The 14326-nt window shown below is 47.1% G+C and overlaps 1 protein-coding gene and 1 non-coding gene across 5 annotated transcripts in view; one reads left to right on the plus strand and one right to left on the minus strand.

The window, feature by feature from the left end:
• NPRL3 (NPR3 like, GATOR1 complex subunit) overlaps positions 1 to 14326 on the minus strand; it is a 47761-nt gene that overhangs the window by 27361 nt on the left and 6074 nt on the right. For 2 of the 4 annotated variants that reach the window (XR_012913459.1, XM_012737755.3), the window contains exons 3-6: positions 12105 to 12143; positions 8019 to 8148; positions 6422 to 6496; positions 343 to 496 (exon numbers count right to left, since the gene is read on the minus strand). Coding sequence is in view for 3 of the 4 variants with exons in the window: in XM_012737755.3 (XP_012593209.1) it covers positions 343 to 496; positions 6422 to 6496; positions 8019 to 8148; positions 12105 to 12143 (398 nt within the window). In the remaining variant the exon portion in view is untranslated. Of the gene's footprint in view, positions 1 to 342; positions 497 to 6421; positions 6497 to 8018; positions 8149 to 8749; positions 10532 to 12104; positions 12144 to 14326 lie in introns of those variants that run through there. The other 2 variants (XM_075994895.1, XM_012737756.3) reach the window with 2 other exon arrangements.
• Positions 4542 to 4645, plus strand: LOC142862513 (small nucleolar RNA U13). Its single transcript, XR_012913599.1, has one exon. It is a non-coding gene; the product is annotated as a small nucleolar RNA U13 (small nucleolar RNA).

Below are 14326 nucleotides of genomic sequence, written 5' to 3' on the forward strand. Positions count from 1 at the left end.
AGTTTCCAGTTGGGAAATCAATTTCAGCACATCCATCTAGGAAAGAGGATCTACAAATGTGCCCCTTGGGGAGTCTTCCTGTGTCCCCTAGGCATAATCAGCCCAGAGTGAAGATAATGTACCTCTCTAAGCCTCAGTTTCCACATCTGCAAATGGGTATGATCACGGTCCCCACTTCACAAAGCTGTTGTGAGAACATCCTTTCCAATGCCCGGCTCACCAAAGCTGATGCCATCACTAGCTCCTGACTTCTCTGTTGGTATTGGGGTGGGAGAGGCCCCACCAACATCTGCACAGTGGACACTAACCGACAGCTCCTCCACAGACACCCGCCATACTCACCATCAGCCATGGCGGACACCTCGTCCTGCAGTGCCAGGATCAGCTTGGCCTCCCGAGTGAGGTACTGGCAGCGGCGCTCCTCATGCTGCAGCACGGTGGCAATGCGCCGGGACAGGCTATGCAGACAGTTTATCACTGACGGGTCAGCGTTTGCCTGTGGGACAGAGGCCACACTCAGACTCAAGAGTACACACAGAGACACTGCTCGACGCAGTTTAAATGGAGCTCATACATGTGCACAGCAAAAACTCAAAAGAAACTTTCTCCACTCTTTTTCCCCAAGCTCCCCTTCAGAGGTCACTAATGCCCCAGTTTCCTGAGTCCCCTCCAGTGCCCACCCACAGAAACACCGGCTGCCAGCTCCCATCAACTATTCTAAGGGATGGTCACTTGGATGGGAGCTCAGAGATGGTTCTGTGGGGGATACCCTGTGGGGGACACAGACCTTTCCACTGTGCCAGGGCTGTACAGAAAGGCAGGGTGTAGGCAGGGCACAGATCTTGCCTGCCCACCAGGCAAGATGTTGTGTGACCATAGGTCACAGGTCCTCATCTGAGAAAGACAGCAAGGACTGTGGACACCAAGGACTAAGTGGAGGGAATTGTCAGACACATAAAACACTCAGAACAGAGCCTGCCCTGGGCAAAAACCATAAAAGTGTCTGTGGTCGTCACTATACTGTTGACTACTAGTGGACATGATTGGCCTATAATATGTAAGAATACAGGCCGGGCGCGGTGGCTCACGCCTGTAATCCTAGCACTTTGGGAGGCCGAGGCGGGCGGATTGCTCAAGGTCAGGAGTTCGAAACCAGCCTGAGCGAGACCCTGTCTCTACCAAAAATAGAAATAAATTAATTGACCAACTAAAAAATGAGCCGGGCATGGTGGCGCATGCCTGTAGTCCCAGCTACTTGGGAGGCTGAGGCAGTAGGATCGCTGAGCCCCGGAGATTGAGGTTGCTGTGAGCCAGGCTGACGCCATGGCACTCACTCTAGCCTGGGCAACAAAGTGAGACTCTGTCTCAAAAAAAAAAAAAAAAAAAAAAAAATATGTAAGAATACAGCTGGGTACAGTGGCTCACACCTGTAATCCCAGCACTCTGGGAGGCTGAGGCAGGAGGCTCATTTGAGCTCAGGAGTTCAAAACCAGCCAGAGCAAGAGTGAGACCCTATCTCCACCAAAAGTAGAAAAATCAGCCAGGCACGGTAGTACAAGCCTGTAGTCCTAGCTACTTGGGAGGATTAGAAAGGAGGATCACTTAAGCCCAGGAATTTGAAGTTGCAGTGAGCTACAATGACATCACTGCACTCTAGCCTGGGTGACAAAGTAAGACTCTGCCTCAAAAAACAAAAGGGTAAGAATTCATTCACCACAGGCCACATCATTACAGGGGTGCACAGAGCAATAACAGAAGCACTATGCTAGTTGTTCACTGAATACTTTCTGTTCTCAAGGATGAGCAGCTCTTCCCAGCAGGAATGACACTGGTTAACTAGAGAGCCAGCAGGCCCCAGGCCCATGTCCCTACCCCAGCACTCCTTCTGCACTCATGCTGACCAGGTCAAAGGAGGGTGCAGGAGGCTCTCAGGAACAAGACAGGCCTCGCCCCTCCTTATCCTATCAAGGGCCAGAGAGCCAAGCAAGCACATCTGCCAAAGCCAAGGGTGGAGTATGCAGCTGTGGGGTCTGTGAAAGCACTTGAGGGAGGAGATAACTGGGTAAGCCATGACTTGGTGCTTCTGGAGGCCAAGAGGGCCGCTGAGTCATCTATGAGGGTGGAGGTGGGACAAGGGAGAGGGACGAATGGAGCTGCTGATTAGAAACCCTGGTGTTACCTCCCCTCCTGTTTATCTGGCAGGCAGGGCCATGCCTGAAGTGTTCACAGACAGACTTTAGGACCAAAACCTGATCCAGAGAGTAAACACTTTTTTCACCTGAGTTGGAGAGGCTTTCCATACTCTCAGCAGATACCATGTTCACAAACAAAACTCATACCTGTGCTAACTTACAACAAAGCGGCATGCCCTGCCCCTCCTTGTCGAGGTCATCCCCTCAACAGTGTCCCCAGAACCGGAGGGCCGATTTGTAGGGTATATACAATTGCCTCAAAACAAAATACATATTTTTAAGAATCTGTATAAAAATACTCCCACCAGCAAAGCAGGGAGGAGGAAAATGACCCCGGACACATGATTAATCCCTAGCAGAAGTAATCAAGTCACACCTGAGAGCCTGACGCTCTGCTGAAGGCCCCCCAGTGGAGCCACCACAGCATCCCTAAGTCAGGTATTGGGACCAGCTGCTTGACTTTCCCAGATGTGCCAAGGTGGTGTTTGCCCCAAGAGGGGCTCAATGACTTGTACTGACAGGGTGTCCGGCATGTCCTGTCTGCATAGCCTGACGCTGAGTGAGGAACATGCTGAGAAAGCTGCCACCCTAGGTGGGAATTGTTAGAAATTCTTAAAACTGCACACTTTTACCACATGTGGTATGAAGTGGCATTAAGTTCAGGGCATCACCCATAAGATTTTCTCACCCCAAAATCTTATACCCAAGCAAGCCTTCAAAGTTAACTTCTAGTTCGTAGGAGATACAGGGACAGAAAGCAAGACTAACTGCACAATGAGATGAGTCCAAACATGGAACATTCGATGGGAGAAAGGGTGGGGAGAGCTCTGGGCTGGCAGAGACCCCAAGCACCAGGTAGGCTGGGTTTGCATCTTGGTTCAGACAGTTTAACAGGGAAAAATGTTTTTGTGATCAGGAAAAGTTTCAGTGGACCAGGTACTAGTCCATCAACATATTATGGACTAGTATTATGGACTAGGCAAATCATCAACATATTATGGCAAATTTTTGCGTGTGTGAGACGGAGTCTCACTCTGTTGCCTGGGCTACAGTGCCGTGGCATCAGCCTAGCTCACAGCAACCTCAAACTCATGGGCTCAAGTGATCCTCCTGCCTTAGCTTCCCAAGTAGTTGGGACTACAGGCATGCACCACCATGCCCAGTGAATTTTTTATATATATATTTTTAGTTGTCCAGCTAATTTCTTTCATTTTTTTTTTTTAGCAGAGACAGGGTCTCCCTCTTGCTCAGGCTGGTCTCAAACTCCTGAGGTCAAAGGATCCACCCACCTCGGCCTCCCAGAGTGCTAGGATTATAAGCGTGAGCCACCGTGCCCAGCCCATATTATGGAAAATTTTGTCAGACGAAAAAAAGGCATCATGGCATAAAATAAATGTCCGTATTTTATAGAGATGCCTTCTGAAGTATGTGGGTATGAACAGCCGTGAGGGCTGGGAGTTGCCTTGAAATAGAGAGAGAGGAGGAAAGATAGAGCCAGGGTGCAAAGGCAGCGGCTATGAGACCTGAGATAAATGCATGAGGTTTGTCAGACTGTTCTCTCTAGCTTACAGTTTATTTAAAACTTCTCAAAGAAAAAAAAAGTGTACATTTTTGAGTGACTACTAAAAAAAGAAAAAAACATGTCCACTCTAAAATATCAACTGTTTACACTATTAAAATTTTTTCCCACTCTTCCATGTCACAGCCAGCTGAAGGCCTACACTGTCTTGCTCCCTACTGCTTTCACCTGGCAGTGATTGACCTACACTACTCCAGGTTCTGGTCTCATCTCTATTTCTCATCCTTAATGGCCACAGGATGGGCCAATGTGTAACAAATAACCACACTGTAGACACCAGGATTATTTCCAGTTTAATTATTATTATAAAAATATTTATTCAGTTATAAAAGCTGCTTATTTTCTTGATAAGATTTCTAATGATGGGACTGCAGACCTAAGGGCATCATACACTCTGCCGTCAAACACTCCTCCCCAGAGATGAGAGGCTGCCTGCAACACCCAGGTGGGACCACGGCTGCTTCTCGCTGTCCATCCCACAGTGGTTATCAGTGCTGACAGGTGGACAGCATTCATCACTGACATTTTTTATTCATCTGCTTGTTTTTTACTTAATTTATTTCTCTTTGTGGCTGTTTGTATTACATAATTATATAACAAATACAAAGATACTGTGAAAATGCAAACACCATGAAAGTGTATCAAGCATAAAGTGAAGATCTTCTCCTGAAACCTTATACCACAGAGACTGCCATTAACAAATAATTTTGATTTAATTTGTGGGCCTTTATTTATCAACAAGGTAAGCCAGTCTTAAAAACTAAGCCCTGATCCTTTTGTAGTTCATAAGCGTGATGATTGGGTTTTCACGCGCATGCGTGAGATGTGCCTCCCTCAAACCTTGTTACGACATCGGCACATTACCCGTCTGACGTGAAAAAAAAAAAAACTAAGCCCCATTTAAAACGAGCTTTTCTCTACCATCATTTTGATTTTGAGCCACCTATAGTGAGATGTGTGGTCTCCAAACCAAATAAACCTCAATGGAAAAAACACTTTCAATTTAGAGTGGTGTCTAATTTTATAGGTTGTCAGAGGACACACTGTCCTTTGTCACTGAGATCTAGTCAATTCCTTGCTGTCACTTTCTGCACAGAAGCCACTGTGCAAATCACATGTGCCCAGCTAGAAAGAACTACTGGATTCTTTGGTGAAAACTGATAGTGAGATATTTCAGAATTCTATTATTTAACAATCTCTAAAAATAAATTTCCTAGGTATTTCAAAGTCCCTTTCACAATATAAGCCAGTCCTCACCCAGCGGTGCATTTTCTGTTTATTTGGATCCCTAACATTTTAATAGGTTTATTTAGAGCCCTTTTTTTTAACAGGTTTTTAAGAGTTACATTTCCTAAAACAAAACAAAAAAATACCCAGTTACAGGTCCTATAACTAGTGAAAACCACCTCAAATAGAACTGGGAACTGTCTTAAGAAACAAGTAGGCTTGCCGGGCACGGTGGCTCACGCCTGTAATCCTAGCTCTCTGGGAGGCTGAGGCGGGCGGATTGCTCGAGGTCAGGAGTTCAAAACCAGCCTGAGCAAGAGCGAGACCCCGTCTCTAATATAAATAGAAAGAAATTAATTGGCCAACTAATATATATAGAAAAAATTAGCCGGGCATGGTGGCGCATGCCTGTAGTCCCAGCTACTTGGGGAGCCTGAGGCAGCAGGATCGCTTGATCCCAGGAGTGTGAGGTTGCTGTGAGCTAGGCTGACGCCATGGCACTCACTCTAGCCTGGGCAACAAAGTGAGACTCTGTCTCAAAAAAAAAAAAAAACAAGTAGGCTTAATCAACAAAATGGAAAATAACAAGTGTTGGTGAGAATATGAAGAAATTGGAACCTTCATACATTGCTGGCGGGAACACAAAATTGTGCCTCTGTGGAAAACAGCTTAGCAGTTCTTCAAAAGGTTAAACACAGAGTTACCAAATGACCCAAAATTCCACTCCTAGGTATTCCACTCCAAGAGAAATAAAAATATGTGTCCACACAAAAATTGTACAAACATCCACATCAGCACTGAATAATACATAATAACCAAAACATGGAAACAACTCAAGTGTCCATCAAAAGATAAATGGATAAACAAAGTGTGGTCTATCCACACAATGGAATATTATTTGGCCATAAAAAGGAATAAAGTATGGATATATGCTACAACATGGATGGACCTCAAAAACATGCTAAGTGATAAGCAGGCAGACACTACAGGTCATGTACTGTATGATCTCATTTACATGAAACATGCAGAATAAGTAACTCCACAGAGACAGAAGGCAGATTAGTGGTTTCTAGAGGCTATAGGGAAAGGAGAGAATAGAGAATATCTGCTTCATGGGTACAGGGCTTTCCTTCTGGGGTGGTGAAAATGTTCTGAACTAGACAGTGGTGAGGACTGTCCAACATTATGATTGTACCAGGTGCCATCAAACTGTACACTTTAAAATGGTAAATACTGTTATGTGTATTCTACCAAAACAAAAAGGAAACAAGAGGTACACTCTGCCTACACCCCCGGAGGCGCCAGTGCGGTGGTACCCCACCGCAGCCTGAGCTGTAAGTCAACAATACACTCATTGGAAATGAGCTGCTTTTCCCCTCACCCTCCTCCCCGATCTAAGTCATTTATTTATACAAAGACTCACCCTCAATGCAAATACCACATTGAAAAGGATCATGGTAGGTGCTTCCCTTTTTGGAGATGGATCTGTTTTGGAGACCTGTAAAACAGGCATAATTCTAATAAATTGAGAGCTGTGACTTTCCAAGGAAAGCTGTTTAAAGCTATTCTACTTGAGGCATGGGGAAAAGCCCAAGAATATAGCAGAACCAGAGAAAAACAGAGCCCCAGGGTCTTTGAAAAGCAACTGTAACTTTGCTCTGGAGGAGTGCCCACTGGAGAGAGTCACAGCTGTGACAAGAGTGAGAAGGTCAGTACTCTGACCACCCCAGTCCAGAGAAGTAGCTGACCATGCCCAGAGGAGACACATGTAAAGGGCTCAAATGGGTGGAGGACCCAAACCTACACCCCACTGCCATCCACAGTGCCCACCTGCATCTGCCCAAGCTTCTGTACCAGGTAGGACAAGTACTAAGAACAATTTAGACAGGACAAAGCTTATGGCCAGCATAGGCCTGAGCAGGCCTTGGTGAAGTGGATCCAAGTACTTATTTCTGTGCTCCTCACTCTGGCATCCAGCCAGCTTTGGTCCCCAAACCAGGGCACTCAAAAGAAGCATTAGAAGGGGCACCACAGAGCTCTTGGAAGTCAACAACAAGCGTTGCCACCAGGAGGAGTCAGAGCCATAGGCTGCCCCAACACACATCCCCACCCCTGTCAGTGGCTCCAGCTCTACAGGGCATGGCTGTCAGCAAGTGGGCAGCTGCCCCATCCATCACCCACAGATGAGACTGAGCCCCAGCTGTGGGGGCCCTGGTAAGCAGGAACAGTGCTGTCCATGGGGCCAAACACATACAGCTGTCTCAGAAGCTCCTTCCATGGGTTATTCATGGAGGTTTGCAAATCACATCACAGAATCTCACACAATTCCTGCAGTGTATAAATGTAGCTAAATCCTACACTATCGTATGGAACCCTACAGAATCTGCATAATGCTGTCACTGATCCTGCCTGCATACAAAGAGCTGACTGGCAGGCCTGGCGTACAAGTCCCCTTGGGTAACAGTGTATTCCATCTTGCTAACGCTCCTCAGTACTGTGATACTCATTTATCAGGGAACACATATGCAGGTTTAGCACAATAATAAGTGCTAAATAATAATATTGGCTATTAGATTATCATTTAATAAGAAATGCTTGCACCATTTTGTAGGAAGTTCACAAGTTTGACAGATGCTGCTTAACTCATTCTCTTGGCCTCCCCTGGAAATAGACATCCTACACATAAAGGGACAGATACAGCAGAGACCCAGAATGCCAACAGCAAAAGCTAGAAGGGACTGAAATATCTGGTGGCAAGGCCGCCTGTCTTTTTTTCTGCTGGATCCCCAGGGCCTATGAAGAAGCACAGCTCAAAGCAAGTACCTGATCACATCTGCTTCACCAGAGTTGGCATCAGCCTCAGCCCTGAGGCCCCCACAGCTAGGATGGGCCAGGCCTACCTGCCCAGGAAGAAGCTTACCTTCCCAGGGAGGGCCATGCCTGCCCAGAAAGAAGCCTACCTACCCAGGGAGAGTCATACCTGCCCAGGGAGGGCCATACCTGCCCAGGGAGGGCCATACCTGCCCCAGAGCATGCTGCAGCAGTGTTGGGTGCCCAACAAACCGTACGTTATCAATCTTCAGTTCAAATTTTTGGCCACACATTTCAGACTTCGTTGCCAAAATTGTTGCCAGAATAACATCTGAAAACCTTAAAGTTAAAAAAAGGTAGAGTAAAAATATGTTAACAAAGTATCACAGCACCATGCCCCCGTGGCCCCAGAGGGGAAGGGTCTCAGTATGGCAGCTTCACAAAGATGCTCAGCCCCCACTGCTGATGGAAGCTTCTATCAGTTGCCCTTTTGAAACAATCCCCCAGGTTAGGGATGTAAAATCACCAGAATTACAAGGTAAAAGGCATGAGAAGCACAGACTGAAGGCACATGCTGTCATTTCTTGGCATGCTCTACAAAATTCAGAAGAGAAATAGTGGCAGTTTGCTTTCAAAAGGAGGATCAGCTAGAGCTGGCACTGCTCTGAGGAGCTGCTCCTTAAGGCTCATAGGCAGAGGGGGGTCCTCTCCCGACTGTGCTCAGGTTTACTGGGCTGCACCCTTCAACCACCAGCCCCCTCCCTCCATAGTGCCATGTAAAGGGCAAGGGGACAGCACTCAGCCACCTATGCAAGCTGCTGACTACCTTGCTCAAAGCAAGGCTGCCTGGCCCTTCACTCATGCCAAACACCTACACTTTCCAAATTTTATTAGAGAAGAAACTGTGTAAAATGTGTGGACCCACTGTGAGTATAGTTACTTGGCACAAATACAGGGTGCACACGACTGAGTGTCACGGAGCAGCAGGAACAGCTGTGGTGTGGGGGAGAGCTCAACCCTTTCTAAGGCACATCTGTACACTGTCTCCTTACTGCACCCCTGGACGCTCCTGCCTGGGGGGATCTGGATAAGGGAGAGTCACCTGCAGGGGTGCTGGGGGTGTGCGCTGGCTCTTATCTCTGAAAGCCTCTGTGCTAGAAACACAGATGCACTGTGTCTGATCGGGACCTAGAAGGGAGAGAAGTCCTCTGCTCATCTCTCCACCCAGGAAAACTATTTCTAATATCTGAGTCAGGAGGCTACACTGTCTTGGGAGGGCAGTTCCAGCTCCCCCAGGGCCACATTCTGCCCCTGGGCAGGGAAACTCCTAGAAGAGACCATGAGAAAAGATATTCCAGTGTGTGTCTGTCATGCTTCTCTCCCGGAGGCCCTCTTGGGGAGGGGCGGGGAACTAACATCATAACTCCTCCATTTAATGATGAAAAAAGAAGGTCTGCTTTGAACTGCTGCTATAGCTGCTCAACTCTGTAGTAGCAAATGATCTGAGATAAAACAGATCTAGGAATGGGGCCATTTGTTCTAGGCGACCTCACACAAAGCAGGGCTGTAAGAGAACTGACCTAGAGTCATCCTTGAGCAAATAGCCCAAAATGCAAGTCAAGCAACTGTGGGATTTTTTCTAAGTCTCTCCCAGGCCACTGGGGCACCTAGGATGGCCAAGGTCTGGGGGGGCTCATGCTGGTTTCCAGTCTTCCTCCACGGCTGGCATACCATCTTAAATGTCCTAGGACACCCTAGGCCCACAGACACACAAGATGCAGAGGGTGTGATCAGAACAGGCTCCTTGCCTCTCACACAGGCAGGGGGTAGTTGGACCTTCCAAAACCAATCTTGTCAGAGGCATCCTGGGAATTGCGGGACCCACAACTGAGTCTTTGGCCATCCATTGTGGGTCTCTCCTTCCCTGGAATACAGCTCTCTGGAATGATTAAACCAGAGGTGGAAGATCCAATGTCTCAGATCACAGGCATCATATGCTTTCTTCAAACTCTAAAGGGCTCACTCTGTCCTATAACTCCCATCTGAGGTGACATGGTGACGTTTAAGAAGGGCATGGGGAATTAAAGCCTCACCAAACACTTCTGCTCTAGCAACTGGTCCAGTGCCAACATTTTACACACCACCTAAACAAATAGCGTCCCTCCACTCTGCCACCCAGTGCCTCATGGGACACAGAGATAACAAATAGAAAAATAACCTCCCCTACTCCAGAAAGCTCACTTGTTCCTGTGATACCCAAAAATCTCCACCAAAAACTGCTGCTGTGTCATGAAAAGCCAAAGACATGCCTCAGCCCTGGCCCTCAGGCACCAGTCCAGGGACCTAAGTTAGTTTGCTTGTGGGATGGGTCCTGGGACTCTCAGAGGCAAGCAATGGTACCCCAGTTCACATCTACAAATACCTAAATCCTAAGGCACCCTTGAACAGCCAAATAAAAGGCTCTTTGCTCGAGGTTGTGAAAGGAACAAACTGGAAAGCCGTGCGCTGCTCAAATTAAAAATCGCACTGACAGATGATGTAATATTAATCATCTTCATATTACATGTGTATGATGACAAAACATTTGAGTGTCTTTATACTTTCTATAGTGTGTCTGATGATATATGCAAAAAGACAGAATTATATCATGCAATTAGGGGAGGGGGCATAACTTATATATAGCAAATTGAACCACAAATAAGTGACAATGTTTTTGGTTTCTGCAATTTTTTTTTTTTTTTTAGACATAGTGTCACTCTGTTGCCCAGGCTAGAGTGAGTGCTATGGCGTCACCCTAGCTCACAGCAACCTCAAACTCCTGGGCTCAAGCAATCTTACTGCCTCAGCCTCCCGAGTAGCTGGGACTACAGGCATGTGCCACCATGCCTGGTGGATTTTTTCTATATATATTAGTTGGCCAATTAATTTCTTTGTATTTATAGTAGAGACGGGGTCTCGCTCTTGCTCAGGCTGGTTTCGAACTCCTGACCTCGAGCAATTCGCCTGCCTCAGGCTCCCAAAGTGCTAGGATTATAGGTGTGAGCCACTGCACCCAGCCTGTTTCTACAATTTGTAAAAGTCCTTTTCCCCTTTTTTTTTTCTTTTTTTTTTTTTTGAGACAAGGTCTTGCTCTGTCACCCAGGCTGGAGTGTAGTGGCATGATCATAGCTCACTGCAGTCTCGACCTCCTGGCCTCAAGCAATCCTCTTGCCTCAGCCTCACGAGTAGCTGGAACTACAGGCAAGTGCCACTATGCCTGGCTAATTTTTTAAGAAAATTTTTTGTAGAGACAGGTCTCATTGTGTTGCCCAGGCTGGTCTCAAACTCCTGGCCTCAAGCAGTCCTCCTACCTCAGCTTCCCAAAGTGCTGGGATTAAGGCATAAGCCATTGTACCTGGCCCTTTTCCTTTGTTTTGATGGTAAAAGGCCTGAAAAATGTACTGCAACACAATAAAACAGCTGTTACAAAAACTAAAAATTCCTTGAATAACTTGGAAATTCAAGGAAAACACATTTAGGAAGATGAACCAGCCTACCTGGAAAACAAGCCAGGACTTTCTACTCCTGCTGAGCCATTCTGGAGCAGGGCTTGTTCTCTATCTTGGCCAAAAAAGGGAAGGGAGGACAGCCTGGAAGGGAGCTCAACTCTCCCTGCTCGCCTCCTGGCTTAGGCTCATGGACCTGTGTGTACCTCCAAGGTCCAGAGGAGATGCACTGTCAAGGGGACGACGGAGTCCCACCTCATCCTGCCCTTCTGGAACAGCACTGTATCAACTCCGTGGGAACACTTTTGCCTCTACTGGCACATCTAATCCCACGTAAGCCTGAGTATCACGCTTAATGCCCAGCCCTTGGGAGAGGCCTCCCACTAAGCCCCTCTGAAAAATGAAGACAAGGAGCAATGATCACTGGTCTTTCCAGGGTGGCAGTAAGCTAGGGAGACAAGAAACCTCACTCCTGCTCACCCACAACCCTTATAAGACTACTGCTACCTACCTGGAGGAGAAGGAAGTTTGTGTGACATGCCTGGTCCCAGAAGTCTCCGTGGTGCCAGCTAATCATGCCTTGACCTCTCAGGTAATATGACATAGCTAAATAACTGGGCAGAGAAAAGGCAGGGCCATGGGGAAGTCTGGGCACTTGTGGGGGGACTGGGGCAGTGAGGTCCAAGCCAGGGCCTTTGTGCCTCGTTAGTCATTCTTCAACATTGAGGGAAATCAGGAATGAAGCACAATTACAAGAAGAGAAGGCAGCAGAATCAAGACAGAAAGATGGTGGAGAAGTCTCGGTCTTACCCTGCAACCAATTGCTCATCGGTTGGAGGACATGGCTCGCTGAAATAGGAACAGGACCATCAAGACCAAACAAAAACATGTTTTTTTTTTAAAAAAAAAGAACTCATGGGCCAGGCGCAGTGGCTCACACCTGTAATCCTAGCACTCTGGAGGCCGAGGCAGGCGGATTGCTCGAGGTTAAGAGTTCAAAACCAGCCTGAGCAAGAGCAAGACCCCATCTCTACTATAAATACAAAGAAATTAATTGGCCAACTAATATATATAGAAAAAAATTAGCCAGGCATTGTGGCGCATGCCTGTAGTCCCAGCTACTCGGGAGGCTGAAGCAGGAGGATTGCTTGAGCCTAGGAGTTTGAGGTTGCTGTGAGCTAGGGTGACGCCATAGCACTCACTCTAGCCTGGGAAACAAAGCGAGACTCTGTCTCAAAAAATAAATAAATAAATAAAATGAACCCATGCAAAGTTACAAGGTTGTTTTATAAAAACTGTTAAAATCTAGCAGAAGTACCACTATTAAGCATTAACCACTGGGTGTCAAGACTAAGCAACTTACTGGACAAGAAAGAGGATACATACACTCCCCATGTTGAACACTTACCATGGGGTTTTCTTACCAAAGTTCAAATTCTTACACGTAAATACAGGCTGGGCAGGAAGGAGAGTCACTTTTCAGAAGCAAGAATAAGGCTAGAAGACCTGGGTGAAACCCCAGCACCATATGTATTAGCTGGATGCCTATGCACAAGTATCTACAAAACCAGTCTCTTGGTTTCTCATCTGTGTGATAAGAAATTGTCTACATGGGATCAAATAAAACCCTCATAGGCAAAAGCCTTCTGAAAACTGTAGTATCATGTGAATATCATCAGCCCTAATGCTTTAGATACTGTGACTGCACAGCTGACCTCCCTGAGCCTCTGTCTGGAGCAACCAGACTGTCATAGTAGATCCATATATATTTGTGTCAGAAAACATCTGGGCTTCTTCACTATCCAACTTGCATTTTTTAGAAAGAGTTTAAGAATTTATGTTCCTCTGCAGAGATTTTTGTTCTGGGACATGCTGCTTTCCATGTACCCTGAAAAGAGAAAGGGGACCTGAATCGAAGAGTGGAAACAATGTGGGAGCCCTGCCATGACACACTACCAAAGACCCACACAAGAGAAACACACAAGGAGGGAGCCCTTTCCTCATCAGCTGATAAACTTTAGCTCATCAGGTTGTACAGTAAAAAGGGGTTAAGTTTTGTGGACCTCCTCAAGATTGCCCAGAAAGTCAGAATCCTAGAAGCTGGAGTCTGACTCTGAGCTTTTATCTACTACAAATGGACAAGGCACAATGCAAGCCCTTTAACCCCCAAGGGAAGGAGCAAGCACACAGGGCTTCCAAGTGTCAGCAAAGTCCCACTTCCTGACAGGAGCACAGTATGGACTTGTGTCTTCCCCTCTGAGGAAGGCAAACACTCAGAGACATGGATGTTCCTTTGGCTCTGGGAAGAAGAGGTGGAGGTGACTCACTACCCTCAGGCATCTACAGAAGACAGTGATGTTAAAGCTCAGTCTACAGAATGTGCCCACCACACACTGTAGGATGTACAGCAAAAGTCAAACCTGACCTGAGCCTGCACCTGTCCCAGAGCACTGCCCTGCAGTGTGGATGCAGTGGCTGGGCCAGGGAGGAGGAGAGGAATGTTTAAACTTGGGGACACAACTGCCACCTTCTTGTGTATCAATCCCAGCTACAGGAATGAAGGGGCATCTTCCTACCACATCAGTGAGGGCTATAAACACACACGACAGTACGGGCAAAGCTGTCAAAAGAGGCCCAGTGGAGCCCCATGTGTGCCTGGTGGGAGGGTCTGCATGTTGTGAGCTGGAGAGGGCCTGCCTGGCCGGGCATCTGGCCTAAGACCCAGCTGCACCCGCAGGAAGCTGGACCCACCGTGGCAAGACAAGCAGCCAAGCCTGAGGAGGGCAGAAGTGTCACCAGATTCCACACCCTCACAATGGCAGCCCAGAGTTAAAGGGTAGAGATGAAACTGGGAAGGTCTTCTGGATTGTGTTTAAAGTAAAACGATTTCAGAGCATTTTGACAATAAAAGGAATCAGGTTTTCTCCAAGCTTCCAGCTCCCCGTTCTCTGAGGCAGGGGCAGAGTAATGTTCGAAATCTCTGAGAGTGGGGCCAAGAGATGGCTGCCCATGTAGGGAGGGAACACACACAC

Source organism: Microcebus murinus, chromosome 19 (assembly GCF_040939455.1).
Source record: "Microcebus murinus isolate Inina chromosome 19, M.murinus_Inina_mat1.0, whole genome shotgun sequence".
NCBI classification, from domain to species: domain Eukaryota; kingdom Metazoa; phylum Chordata; class Mammalia; order Primates; family Cheirogaleidae; genus Microcebus; species Microcebus murinus.